The sequence below is a fragment of the Lontra canadensis genome, unplaced genomic scaffold (assembly GCF_010015895.1).
Source record: "Lontra canadensis isolate GAN:19392208 unplaced genomic scaffold, GSC_riverotter_1.0 scaffold2, whole genome shotgun sequence".
Taxonomy (NCBI): Eukaryota; Metazoa; Chordata; class Mammalia; order Carnivora; family Mustelidae; genus Lontra; species Lontra canadensis.
Window position 1 is genome coordinate 44,222,374 of NW_022630996.1, and position 13,614 is coordinate 44,235,987.

Consider the following 13,614-nt stretch of genomic DNA (forward strand, 5'->3'; position numbering starts at 1 on the left):
TCACACTTATATATACTAAAGTGTCAACAGCAGTTATCTATAGGCAGAAAAATTTCAGATTTGTCCATTTGGTTTTCTGTATTTATTCTCATTTTCATATTCATTTCTTTACTCTCTAGTTCTTTAGCTCTCTCAAAAGATAAACTCTACCATTTCCCCCAACCAAAAGTTAAGAATCATTCAGGGTTTTCAATTATTTAAAAAATGGTTTCAATTAATTAATTCATTCATTTATTCATGTCTCTTTCATTACATCATGTCCCCTTTTCTTTTTTTTTTTTTTAAGATTTTATTTATTTGACAGAGAGAGATCACAAGTAGGCAGAGAGACAAGCAGAGAGAGAGAGAGAGAGAGAGGGAGGAGGAAGCAGGCTCCCCACCTAGCAGAGAGCCCAATGTGGGACTCGATCCCAGCACCCTGAGATCATGACCTAAGCTGAAGGCAGAGGCTTAACCCACTGAGCCACCCAGGAAGCCCCACATCATGACCCCTTTTCAAGGAAACACTTCTCTTAAAAAAAAAAAAAAAAGGAAAAGGAAACCATTATAACTACATCGATAGCTATTCAGGTTAAAGTGTTTGGTTAAAAATGGAACACTGTTTGCAATTAAACCAAACATACAAGTCAGTTTCCTATGTAAGCTATTAACATTGTTAGCCTTCTGAGACAGAAATAAGATGAGGCATATTCTATAAATTCAAAAGAAGGAAGAACATGGTGTCACTTGGAAGGCAGACCTGAGGGGCACCTAGGTGGCACAGTCCATTGGTTTAGGCTCAGATCATTATCTCAGGGTGGTGAGATTGATACCCACATGGGGCTTGTACTCAGGGTGGAGCCTGCTTGGGACGCTCTCTCCCTCTGTCAGCCCCTCATCCTCCCCACATGCACAAGCGCGCAAGTGCACACTCTCTCTAAAATAAATAAATCTTAAAAAAAAAAAAAAAGTTAGACCTGAGCCTCTATAGTCTACTTAACTCCACAGTCAAGGTCGTAAGTATTTCTTGAAGACAAATGAGACCCAAGTTATCATTAACTATGTGAAATAATGTTAAAATGACTTTTTTTTTTTTTTTGCCAGTATACTCCTTAAAGATATTCTGAAATAAGCCAAAGGAACTCTGAAATAAATCTGAAAGTTTTTAGTATGTTTAGTGATGGCCTATCTATGCTGATGTTCTGATTAATTAAGATTAATTGAAAATATAAATACTATGGTATGACTTTTAAAAACTCAACAGTAGGGGCACCTGGTGGCTCAGTAGGTTAAGTGTCCGACTATTGTCCTGAGATCAAGCCCCAGGCAGCCTCCATGCTCAGTGGGGAGTCTGCTTGAGGGTTCGCTCTCTCCCTCTCCCTCCTCAAATAAATAAATAAATCTTTTTAAAAAATGGAAAATTGCCTTGTTCATGATAGGAGAGTCTGAGCTCAGGAACTGATGGAACCAAGTCTGGGGATTATGATCAGAGGTGGTTCCTAGATTTGTACCCTCAAGTTGAAGTTTACTGTTGAGTTTTTACTTTTTACAGATTTATTTTAGAGAGAAAGAGAGCACGAGTGGGCAGGAAAGAGAATCTCAAGCAGACTCCACACTGAGTGTGGAACCAGATGTAGGGCCCAATCTCACCATCCTGAGGATCCCAGGACCCTGAGATCATGACCCAAGCCAAGACCAAGAATCGGCCACCTAACCGACTGAGCCACCAGGGATCCCTTCATTGTGTTCTTTCAAAAAAGGTATCTGCAGTTGATAGAAAACCCCCAGTTTATCTAAGATTCCTTTCAATCATTTACCACATATTAAATCTACAACCACCATTAAAGAAAAAAATCTTATAACACTTTGTTAAGTACAAATAATATATTTTATTTCATCCCTGAAAACAAAAACAAAAAACAAAAATGTCCACATCTGGTAAGACTGAACAATTACTCCAAACTTCACCCAGCAATGGTATGGAATTAATTTCTTCACATAGAGTATACAGAAAAGAATTTAGAAAGCTACCTTTCATGAAACAATATTTTCTCATACTTATTTTAATAAAGCATTATAATTATTGCTACTATGTGTGGTAGCATATTATAACGAACAATACAATATCCAAAACTAAATTCAATATAGCCTAAATCTAGAAGCTAGCTGCACTTAAGCAGTTATTATAGAGAATAAATACTATGAAATATAGGGCACCATAGGCAATTAAATTTGCTACAAAGGAAATTTAAATAAAGGTATACTTTGCTCTATCCTAGAATTACCCAAGATTGGGATCTCTTGTGCTATATACAATAGCTGTTTTCCTGAAAAGTCAATCTTCATAACTTAAATTATATTTTAAATGCTCTTAACTGTTTTTAAGTGGTCATTATATAAAATGAATACCTAATGTATCTGTTACACAATCCACGATTTCATAAAGCCAGATACTCTTATATAATGTCAACATTTTCCAAGCAATTTAATGCAGTACAAATACCTTTATTATATACACCCAGCTAAAGACCTTAAGCATCCCAGTCTCACAAATATCCCAGTCTCCCCTTCCACTGCCAACATAACAAAAGCAAAATTTACCCAAACGAGGAAATAATGTACTTTCCACATAACACAGACACTCAAAGGATTAAACTTTTTAATTAATATTCATGTATGTGAAAGATCATGAATACTTTACTTATTTTTAATCTCATCATAAAAATATCTTCTATTTTTCAGGATATATGTAAGAAAATGTAATGTATGAGATTAGAGATTAGTATTTTTTTGTTATTTAATTATCTCAATGTTTAGACAAGGTTACAGATAGTGGCTATTAACCACTTCAAGATTATACCCTCACAAATGTAATTTTTCAAAATATACAATAATTAACCTCCAGTTATTCTGAAGGATAGTGCAAATGAAGACATTCTTCGGGTCATAACTTCAAAACCTTATTTTCAACATTATACTTCCTTTCTCTGCTCATAATCTGAGTAACAAAATATAGTACTGAAGTAAGCACATTTTCTAATAGTATTAGCCTAACAGTTAAACCTACTGAGAACAAATGACAAAATGATTCAATAACAACATTCTCCACTTGCCTAAAAAACATGTGATATATTTAAATAAATATTTTTTAGAAATGAACCCATGCCTTTCAGTGTTTTTGGTTCCCCTTGATCTCAAACACAAAAGATTTATACAAAGATCACCTACCTGCTTACTACATCAACCATGTTACCAAATTCCCTTTACGGATATAGTACAGCATCGAGGAAACTTGCCTGAAAGCAAACTAATAACTTTTAAAATTTATGTACAGAATTAGAGTTCTGTGGATCCAGCACATTCCTCAGAAACGCGTGGGGCTTTTATTGTACAGTATTATTCTATCCTAGCCAGCAACTGAAAAGCTTTCTGCCATAGGATTTACTCCATGGTGAATGTAGCAGCGCACGTGACCTTCGACTGCTATCTAATGCTGCCAGACGCGTTTATCCTTTTATTTGTGGTGACTGGCACCAGGTTTCCACTAGTGCCATTGGTAGTGTTGGTTGCCGAGCCGTTCACAACTATATAGTCAACCTTGTTCTCCAGCTTTCCCAAGCGTTGTAAAATGTCATCTAAAAGGACAGCGATTGTTCTTTTCAGATCCGCTAGGGGAAGAAATCAGAATAAACTATTTAAACACTGATAGAGCACTTCATATTTGTATTTTTCTAGTCCAAACAGGGGACGGAAAGTGAAATATTACTGAGTCATCAGACAGAAAATATACTAGAGACAAAGCACTCATACTACACATAGGAAAAACCTAACTTTTTTTTTAATTAAAGATTTTATTTATTTATCTGACAGAGATCACAAGTAGGCAGAGAGGCAGATAGAGAGAGAGGAGGAAGCAGGCCCCCCACCGAGCAGGGAGCCCAATGTGGGGCTTGATCACAGGACCCTGGGATCATGACCTGAGCCAAAGGCAGAGGCTTTAACCCACTGAGCCACCCAGGCGCCCCAATTTTAATCAATGGCATCACATAACAGAGCTTCCTAAAAGAGGAGTTATAAAGAATTATTAAGGTGAAACTCACTTTTCTTTTTTTTTTTTTTTAAAGATTTTATTTATTTATTTGTCAGAGACAGAGGGAGAGTGAGCGAGCGAGCACAGGCAGATAGAGAGACAGGCAGAGGCAGAGGGAGAAGCAGGCTCCCTGCCGAGCAAGGAGCCAGATGTGGGACTCGATCCCAGGACACTGGGATCATGACCTGAGCCAAAGGCAGCCGCTCAACCAACTGAGCCACCCAGGCGTCCCGAAACTCACTTTTCTAATGCAATCAAATGCATTTAAAGTCTGATTCAAAACTGTATTCCCTCTGGAAGCAACCCCATGTACTGTGAGTTTCTTAAGCAGTTTGTAAAGATGACTGTAGACCAGACAGGGAAGGTAAAAACCAGATGAGCTCAGCAAGAGATTCAGTGAAATGCAGAAACAAGAAACCTGGATCCTCCAGAAGCTGAAGTGGGTGTATGAGTGGGGGAGCCCAGGATTCAGGGCAGATGCCACAGTTACTAGCAGTGGTACTGACGTAAATTTCTTCCAGGATGACAGCGAAGTTTGTATCTCCTTGAGAGGTTAAGGAGTTTTGATAGGATTTACCTGGAAAGAATGAAATTATGACTCTTCTTTAGAATTATTTTTTCAAGCTTCCCAAAGGCACCTAGTACATATGAGGTACTCAGTAAGTGGCAACTAATACTGTTATTTTTTGCTGATCCTCAACCATAAAAGCAAGTCAAGCCCTAACAAACATCTAACAACAATTGATAAGTTTGCTGATAGTTCTATTACAGAGCAATCAGAAAAAGCACAAGCAAAATAAAAAAAAACAAACTGGACTTCATCAAAATTTAAAACTTTTGGGCATCAAAGAACATTAACCAGACAGTGAAAATAACAAGCAAAATGGAAGACATTTTTGCAGTATTTGCATATTTGCAAATCGTGTATCTGATAAGGGCTTAATCTCAAAAATATCTAACGAACCCTTAAACAACAAAAGGATGAACAACCAAATTTTTTAAATGAGCAAAGGACTTGAATAGACATTTCCTCAAATAAGATATGCAAATGGATAATAAGCACAAGAAAGGATGCCCAATATCACAATGAGATACCACTTCAACCTACTAGGATGGCTATAATCAAAGAAAGGGAAAAACAGCACGGTACTGGAGCAAAAATAGAAACACAGCTCAATGGAACAGAGAGAGACTCCAAAAATAAATCCGTGCTTATATGATCAATTAATCCATGACAAAGGAGACAAGAACACACAATAGGAAAAAGTCAGTGTCTTCAACAAATGGTGCTGGGAAAACTGGACAGCTTCATGCACAAGAATGAAATTGGACCATTTCTAACATCATACATAAAAATAAACTCAACATGGATTAAAAACCTAAATGTGAGACCTAAATTCTTACAAGAAAACAAACAGTACTTTCTTGGCATTGGCCATAGAAACATTTTTCTAGATAGGTCTTCTCTAGCAAGGGAAACAAAAGCAAAATTAACGTATTGGGACTACACCAAAATAAAAAGCTTTTGCACAGGGAAGGAATTCATCAACAAAACAAAAAAGGCAACCTACTGAATGGGAGAAGATATGTGCAAATTATATATCCAATAAGGGGTGAATATCCAAAATATATAAAGAATTTATACAACTTAACACCAAAAAAAACAAAATGATTAAAATGGGCAGAGGACCATTATAGACATTTTTCCAAAGAAGACATACAGATAGCCAACAGATACATGAAAAAATGCTCAACATCACTTATCATCAGGGAAACGAATGTAAATCAAAACCACAATGAGAGGGGTGGCTCAGTCAGTTAAACATCTGCCTTCAGCTCAGGTCATGATCCTGGGGTCCTGGAAAGGAGTCCTGCATCAGGATCCCCACTCAGCAGGGAGCCTGCTTCTCCCTCTCCCCACCGCTCATGCTCCCTCTTTCCCTCAAATAAATAAAATCTTTAAAAAATTAAAATTTAAATTAAAAAAAAACCCACAATGAGATATTGGGTGCCTGGGTGGCTCAGTTGGTTAAGTAACTGCTTTTGGCTCAGGTCATGATCCCAGAGTCCTGGAATCAGGTCCCATGTCGGGTTCCCTGCTCAGCAGGGAGTCTGCTTCTCCCCCGATCTTCCCCCATGCTTTTTCTTGCTCATTCTCTCTCAAATAACTAAAATCCTTAAAAAAAAAAAAAAAAAAAGTAGAGGAGAAGGGAGTTAAGGGAAATTGGAAGGGGAGGTGAACCATGAGAAACTATGGACTCTGAAAAACAATCTGAGGGTTTTGAAGGGGCAGAGGGTGGGAGGTTGGGGGATCCAGGTGGTGGGTATTGTAGAGGGCACGGACTGCATGGAGCACTGGGTGTGGTGCAAAAAATAATGAATACTGTTACGCTGAAAAAATAAAAAATTCTTTAAAAAAGTGTTAGCAAGGATGTGGAGAAAAAGAAACCTTCATACACTATTAGTGGAAATGCAAATTGGTGCAGCCACTGTGGAAAATAGCATGGAGTTTCTTCAAAACATTGAAAATAGAATTACCATATCATTCAGTAATTCTACTACTGGGTATGTATCAAAGAGAAAAAAACATTACTTTGAAAAGATATAAGCACCCTTATGTTTACTGCAGCATTATTTACAATAGCCCAGATATGGAAGCAACCTAAATGTCCATCCATAGATGAATGGATAAGGAAAATGTATTATATATACAATGGAATATTACTCAGCCATAAGAAGAATAAAATCTCATGATCTGCAATAACATGGATGGAGATACAGAATATAATGCTAAGTGAAGTAAGTCAGACAGAAAAAGACAAATACCAGAAAAATATTGTACGATTTCATTCACATGTGGAATTTAAGAGACAAAACAAATGAACAAAGAAAAAGAGACAGACAAAAAAATAGATTGCAAATATGGAGCACTGGTGGTTGCCAGAGGGGTGGTGTGTAGGGGAGATGGGTAAAATAGATAAAAGAGAATTAAGAGTACACTTATCTTGATGAGCACTAAGTAACATACAGAATTGTTGAATCATTATATTGTACACCTGGAAACTAATAAAATAATGCTGTATGTTAATTATACTTCAACAAAAAAAATTTTTAGAAGAACATAAGCACTGGTAAGATATGGAGAAACTGGAACTCTCATACCCTGCTGATGTGAATATACAATGGTACAGCCACCGCAGAGAACAGTTTGGCAGTTCCTCAAAAAGCTAAACATAAAATTACCACATGACCCTGGAATTGTACTCCTAGGTTTGTATACCTTCCCCCAAATTGAAAAGAGACTCAGAGATACTTGTACATCAATATTCACAATAGCCCAAAGGTGGAAACAACCCAAGTGTTCACCAATAGATGAAGAGATTGACAAAATGTGGTATATACATGTAATGGAATATTATTTAGCCATAAAAAGGGAAGATGTTCTTTCTTTTTAGATGGGAGAGGGGCAGAGGAAGAGGGAGAGAATCTTAAGTAGGTTCCGTGCCCAGCTTAGAGCCCCATGCAGGGCTCCATTTCACAACCCTAAGATCATGACCTAAGCTAGAATGGAGTCAGACACTTAACTGACTGAGCCACCCAGGTGCTCCAAAAGGGATGGTGTTCTGAGACATGCTACAACATGGATGGATTTAAAGACATTATACAAAGTGAAATAAGCCAGATGAAAAAGGGATAAATATATGGTTCCACTTATGTGAACTATCTAGAATAGACAAATTCATAAAGACAGAAAGTAGATTACAGGTTACCAAAGGCCAGGGAAATGGGGAAACGGCAAATTCTTGCTTAATGGTTAGTTTCTTGTTTAGAGTGATGCAAGTTTTAGAAAGTTATTTGTAATGGTTGTACAACACTAGGACTATAATTTACGCCACTGAACTATATACTTTAAAAATGGTTAAAATGGCAAATTTTGTGTTATATATATATATATCACAATGTTTAAAAAAGTGAAAAAATATCAGGAGTAGTGAGTGTAGTAGTGGTGGGTGGTGGTAGAGGGTATTAGAAAATGCTTATTAAAAAAATTAGAAAATACTTATGAGAAATAAAACAAAAAAATCAATGCAAGGTAAAGTGAGGGGAAAACTTTATTTGGAGGAAGTCTAGGCATGAAAGAATGAGACTTTCCAAGAAGTATGTATGCCAGAAGCATCTTCTGGCATCATTCATCAAAAGAACTTACATATTCTAATTTGGTGGAAATGGGTAAGAAAAAAAAAAAAGTATAAGAAAAATCCTGTGACAAGAAGTACTTAGGGATGAAATGTCAAACTCTACCCCAAAGAGCATATACATTTGTAGAGAGGAGGAAAGATAAAAACAAATGCAGATTAGTTTTTAGCAAATGGTGTGTACAGATGAAAGATATAGGATGTTTATTATACAATTTGCCCTAATTTTCTGTAGATTGAAAATTTTCAAAATAAAAGACCGGGAAAAGGAGACATTTCTTTTTTAAGACCTTCCAATCAAGAGCTACAATAGTATTAGGTAAATAGGAAAGAATTAAATATTTTTTAAAAATCCTTCAGCAACAATACTAAAGGATCTGTTTTCCCTGCAAGTTACTTCCTGTATATTTGAAGAGGTAGCAACATAAGCCAGAAAGGTCTAGGTAGAACAGACTGGTGTGGGGGTGGGAGTTGTCTAACAGCATGTTAATATGAAATGAAGCTAAAGCCCTAGGATGTTTGACACCAAGCTGAGGTATGATCTGAATTACAAAGGTACAGCCTAATCATTGATTAGAATTACAGTTTAATAAAAATTAAAGGAAAAGGCAGAACTAATGTGAAACATCTATATGGTAATTTTACTTTAAAAATGTCCTAAATTGTTAAATATACCCTTCCAGATACTCTAAAATCAACTGCGGTTGGGTTTTTGGTTTGGTTTTTGTTTTTTGTTTTGGTTTGGTTTGGTTTGGTTTTTTGAGAAGAACACAGGCACACATGCATGAGAGGGAAGGTCAAAGGGAAAGGGAGACTCCCAAGCAGCCTCCATGCCCAGCTCAGAGCCCTATCCAGGGCTCAATCTCATAACCCTGAGATCATAACCTCAGCTGAAATCAAGAGTTAGAGGCTTAACCAGCTGAGCCAGGCATCCCTAAAATCAACTGTTTTAATAAAACATTACAAAAAGCTCAGATTTTAACCATTTTGCTCCATGATATAAAATCAGTTGACAAACAAAAATAAAACTACTGTTTCCTGAACTTGCAATTATTTTAATGTACCAAAATTCCCTTTCTCTAAATTCACAATATAATTTTATGTTGCCATCTGATGGGATTACATATTTATGGGAATTACATGTTTATATTATATGGGAGTCCACAGTACTTTTCCATAAAGCCCTATCATTGAAGGTGTTGGCAATTCTAACTCCTTTCCTGCCCCTTTTGAGAACCCCTAAAAGCTACCTGAAAGAGGTATCACATCCATCCTTTTACTCTCAGCTCACCATTTTGATACATATCACCCAGTGGACACTCAACAAATGCTTGAAATAAACATTTCCTGAATGTCTGATTCATGTGTTTGTTAGGTGATATCACTGTTGAAATTGATGTAAAGGATCAGATTTAGGAAATAAAGCCCTTAAAAAAAAAGTATTTATTTATTTATTAGACAGAGCACAGGCAGGGAGGGGCACAGGGCAATGGAGATGCAGACTCCCCATTGAGCATGGACCACCCCCAATATGGGACTCGATCCCAGGACCCCAAGATAATGACCTGGAAGTCAGATGCTTAACCAACTGAGCCACCCAGATGCCCTGGAAAAAAAAAAAAGCCCTTTAAGGTTCTACTTCTGCTTTAAGCTTCCCTATTCTGGAAGAAGAAATCAAATAGATTAAGGGGGGAGAAAAAGGAAAGATAGAAAAAATAAGCTATGACAAAGACAGAGATACCATCAAAATTTATACCTAGCCCAATTATGTCACTGTACACAAAAACCAAAAGGAGGATATAATGCTATTAAATATACTAAAAATATTGCATATAAAAAGATTTTAACCACACTAAACATAATCAGGGACTGTGAGGCACAGCAGGAAGCCACTATCATGCCAAGGCCTAGGGAACATAGGGAGAAACCAGAGCCCAAGTCCAAGGCCACCCAGTGGAAAATAAAGCCAAGGCAGGCAGTCTAGGAGAAGCAGAGCTACGAAAGAGAGGGAGGCAGAAAGGGAAGCAGAGACAGAGGGAGAAAAATACCCGAAGCCTTTCCCTTCCTCCTGCTTTCCAAACTCCTGCCAATGCCCCCCACTGGCCAAACCCAGACAGAAGCTCACTTGGGAACTTGGGAAACACTACCTTCTCAAATCAATCTTCCTTGAGATACAAAACAGAAGAGAAAGGGTAAGTAACAAATCTGAAGGAAATCAGGCACTAGACCAGCAGCACACAAACTGCAAATATACGTGCCTTCACAAACCCCATACTTAGGTATCTCTGCTTTATCTCTTACTTGTATCTCAATAGGTTTTACTGTTAGTATGCTTATGAGCTGCCTCAAATCTGTTATATAGAAGAGAGGCAGATATAAAATAACCAACTGTGTACACAAAAAAAGGAACAAAATGTAGTAAAATGCAAAATGACTAATGAAAATGAAAGTATTTAATATATAAAGCAAGAACTTTGCCTTATTAATATTTTTCAAATTTAAACTGATCTTTTACCATTGACAACATCAGCTTTATGGTACAAGGAAGAAAGCTTAGAAGTCCCTTCTGAATTATCAAAGTGAATTACTTTGATGAAGCTACTAACAATAAGAAAAAGAATACTTTCTAAGAAATATGAACTAATTTAAATTGAACAAAGACAGCACTGTTAAGTAAAAGTGGTTTCAAAAACTTCATAAACTCTATAATTAAATGTAAATTAATTGTTTAATCTTTTACATTTCTAATACAGCCACCTTCTTCCACTGAGTACTGAATAAATCGTGTCATTCAATGAAAATTTTATTACTTATTTACTTCAAAATGCAAGACACACTGTTTAGACCTCATGAATAGATTCAGCTATGTTCCTGTCAAATCCTAAATAAAAATTAAATGCCTAGAGACATAAAATAAGCCTAATTTTTCTTAAATGAGAAAAGAAAAGCTGAAAAATGAACTTAATTAAATGATATATACCATAAATAAGCTACATTTTAGGATGCCTAGGTGGCTCAGTTGGTTAAGTGACTGCCTTCAGCTCAGGTCATGATCCCGGGGGAACCTGGGATTGAGTCCTCCAACGTGCTCCCTGCTCAGTGGGGAGTCCGTTTCTCCCTCTGACCCTAGCCCCCTCTCATGCTCGCTCTCACTTTCTCTCGCTCTCAAATAAATAAAATCTTCAAAAAAAATTAATAAGCTACATTTTAAACAGCCACATCAAAATCACTTCTAACAGGTATTCTGAAATTAACTTTGCTTTAACATATTTAGAATATAAAAACTACTCATTTCATAGGTTTGGCTTGCCTTTTAATGGTAAATAACTCTTTTACTTTGAGATAATTATACATTTACATATAGTTGTAGGAACTAATAAATACAGAAATTCCTGTACCTTTACCAAGTTTCCCCTAAAAGTAACATCTTATAAAACTATATACAACATTACAACCAGAATACTGACACAAAAACCAAAATGGTCAAAATGCAGAATATTTCCATCCCACAAAAATCCCTATTACCCTTTCATAGTAATACCTACTTCTTTCTCATTAGCTTATTAATATGATAAACTACATTGATTGATTTTAAAAACTGAACCAGCCTTGCATCCCTGGAATATAAACCACTTAGTCTTGATGTTAACTTCTGGGTCCCTGGGTGGCTTAGTTAACCAACCGACTCTTAATTTCAGCTCAGTTCATGATCTCAGGGTCCTGCGATCAAGCCCTGCATACGGGTCTGTGCTCTACACAGAGTCTGCTTGTCCCTCTCCCTGTCTCGAATAAATAAATAAAATCTTAAAAAATTCCTCTTATATGTGGCAGAGTTCTGTTTGCTAATATTTTCTTAAGAACTTTCATATCTTTATTCTTGAGAGATATTGGTCTATAGTTTTCATTTCCTTTTTTTTTTTTTTAAGATTTTATTTATTTATTTGACAGAGAGAGAGAGAGATCGCAAGTAGGCAGAGAAGCAGGCAGAGAGAGAGGGGGAAGCAGGCTTCCTGCTGAGCAGAGAGCCCGATTCGGGGCTCAATCCCAGGACCCTGGGATCATGACCTGAGCGAAAGCAGAGGCTTTAACCCACTGAACCACCCAAGTGCCCCGCTCCCATAATTTTTATATTGTATTTTAAATTTCCCTTCAGATTTCTTCTTTGATCCGTAGATTATTTAGAAATGTATTGTTTCATTTCCAACTAAACATTTTCCATTATTGATTTCTAGTCTGAGCTTATTGTGGTCAGAGAACACACTCTGTATGATTTTAATTACCTTAAATGGATTGAGGTTTGTTTCATGGCCCAAATGATCTATTTTGGTAACTATTTGAAGGATTCCAAAAAAGGGTATATTGTGCTGCTGTTGATGGAGCGTCTACATGCATAAATAAGATTCCATTGGTTAGATCATATTCTTTAGATCTTCTATATCTTTGCAGATTTTCTAAGTAGTTCTATCAGTTCCCGATAGGGGCATGTTTAAGGTCTCAATTATAATTATGGATTTACCTATTTCTCCTTTTAATTCTACCATCTTGTAGACACAAATTTAGAATTATTTCTTCTGGGTGGTTTGACCCTTTTATGATTATACAAAGTCCTTCTCTGACTTTGCTAGCTTTCTTTGCTCTGAAGTCTGCTATATCTGATATTAATGGAACCCCTCCTGCTTTCCTTTGATTAATGTTTGTGTGATATATCTTTTTTCATCCTCTTACTTTCAGTCAGCCGATATTAATAAATTTGAAATGAGTTTCTTGCAGAGAGCACATACTTGGGTCACACTTCCTAATCCAGTCTGCCAATGTCTTTTAGCTGGTATATTTAGAACATTTATATTTAGGGGCACCGAGGTGGCTCAGGTGACCTTCAGCTCAGGTCCTGGGATCTAGCCCCACATTGGGCTCCCTGCTCAGTGGAGAGTCTACTTTTCCCTCTCCCTCTATGATCTCTCTTGGTCTCACTCACTCTCAAATAAATAAATTAAAATCTTTAAAAAAAAAAAAAAAAAGGAACATTTATATTTAATGTAATTGTTACATATTAGGACTTAAGTCTGACATTTAATTTTGGGTGGGCTTTTTTTCTGTTTTTAACATCCCTATTTTCTTTTTCCTGTTTTCTTGTAGGTTATTTAGAATATTTTTTTAGAATTCTTTTTTTAGTTTATCAGTAGTGTTTCTGAATATATCTTTTTGTAAAGTTTTAGTGGTTGCTCTAGATATTACATCATATACCTAATTTATCACAGTCATTTTACTTGAGTGAAATAAATAAATTTCACCTCTCTTTACTGTTGATGGTTCATTTTATGTCAACTTGGCTAGGCTACAGTGCCTAGA

General features: G+C 36.5%; 1 protein-coding gene across 5 annotated transcripts in view; it reads right to left on the reverse strand.

Annotated features, from left to right (window-relative positions):
- Nucleotides 1-1,848: 1,848 nt before the first annotated feature.
- CCDC126 (coiled-coil domain containing 126) overlaps nt 1,849-13,614 on the reverse strand; it is a 48,415-nt gene continuing 36,649 nt past the window's right edge. For all 5 annotated transcript variants that reach the window (XM_032873204.1, XM_032873220.1, XM_032873221.1 and 2 more), the window contains one exon: nt 1,849-3,647. In XM_032873204.1, coding sequence (XP_032729095.1) covers nt 3,463-3,647 — 185 coding nt within the window. In that variant the 3' untranslated portion in view covers nt 1,849-3,462. The remainder of the gene's footprint in view (nt 3,648-13,614) is intronic.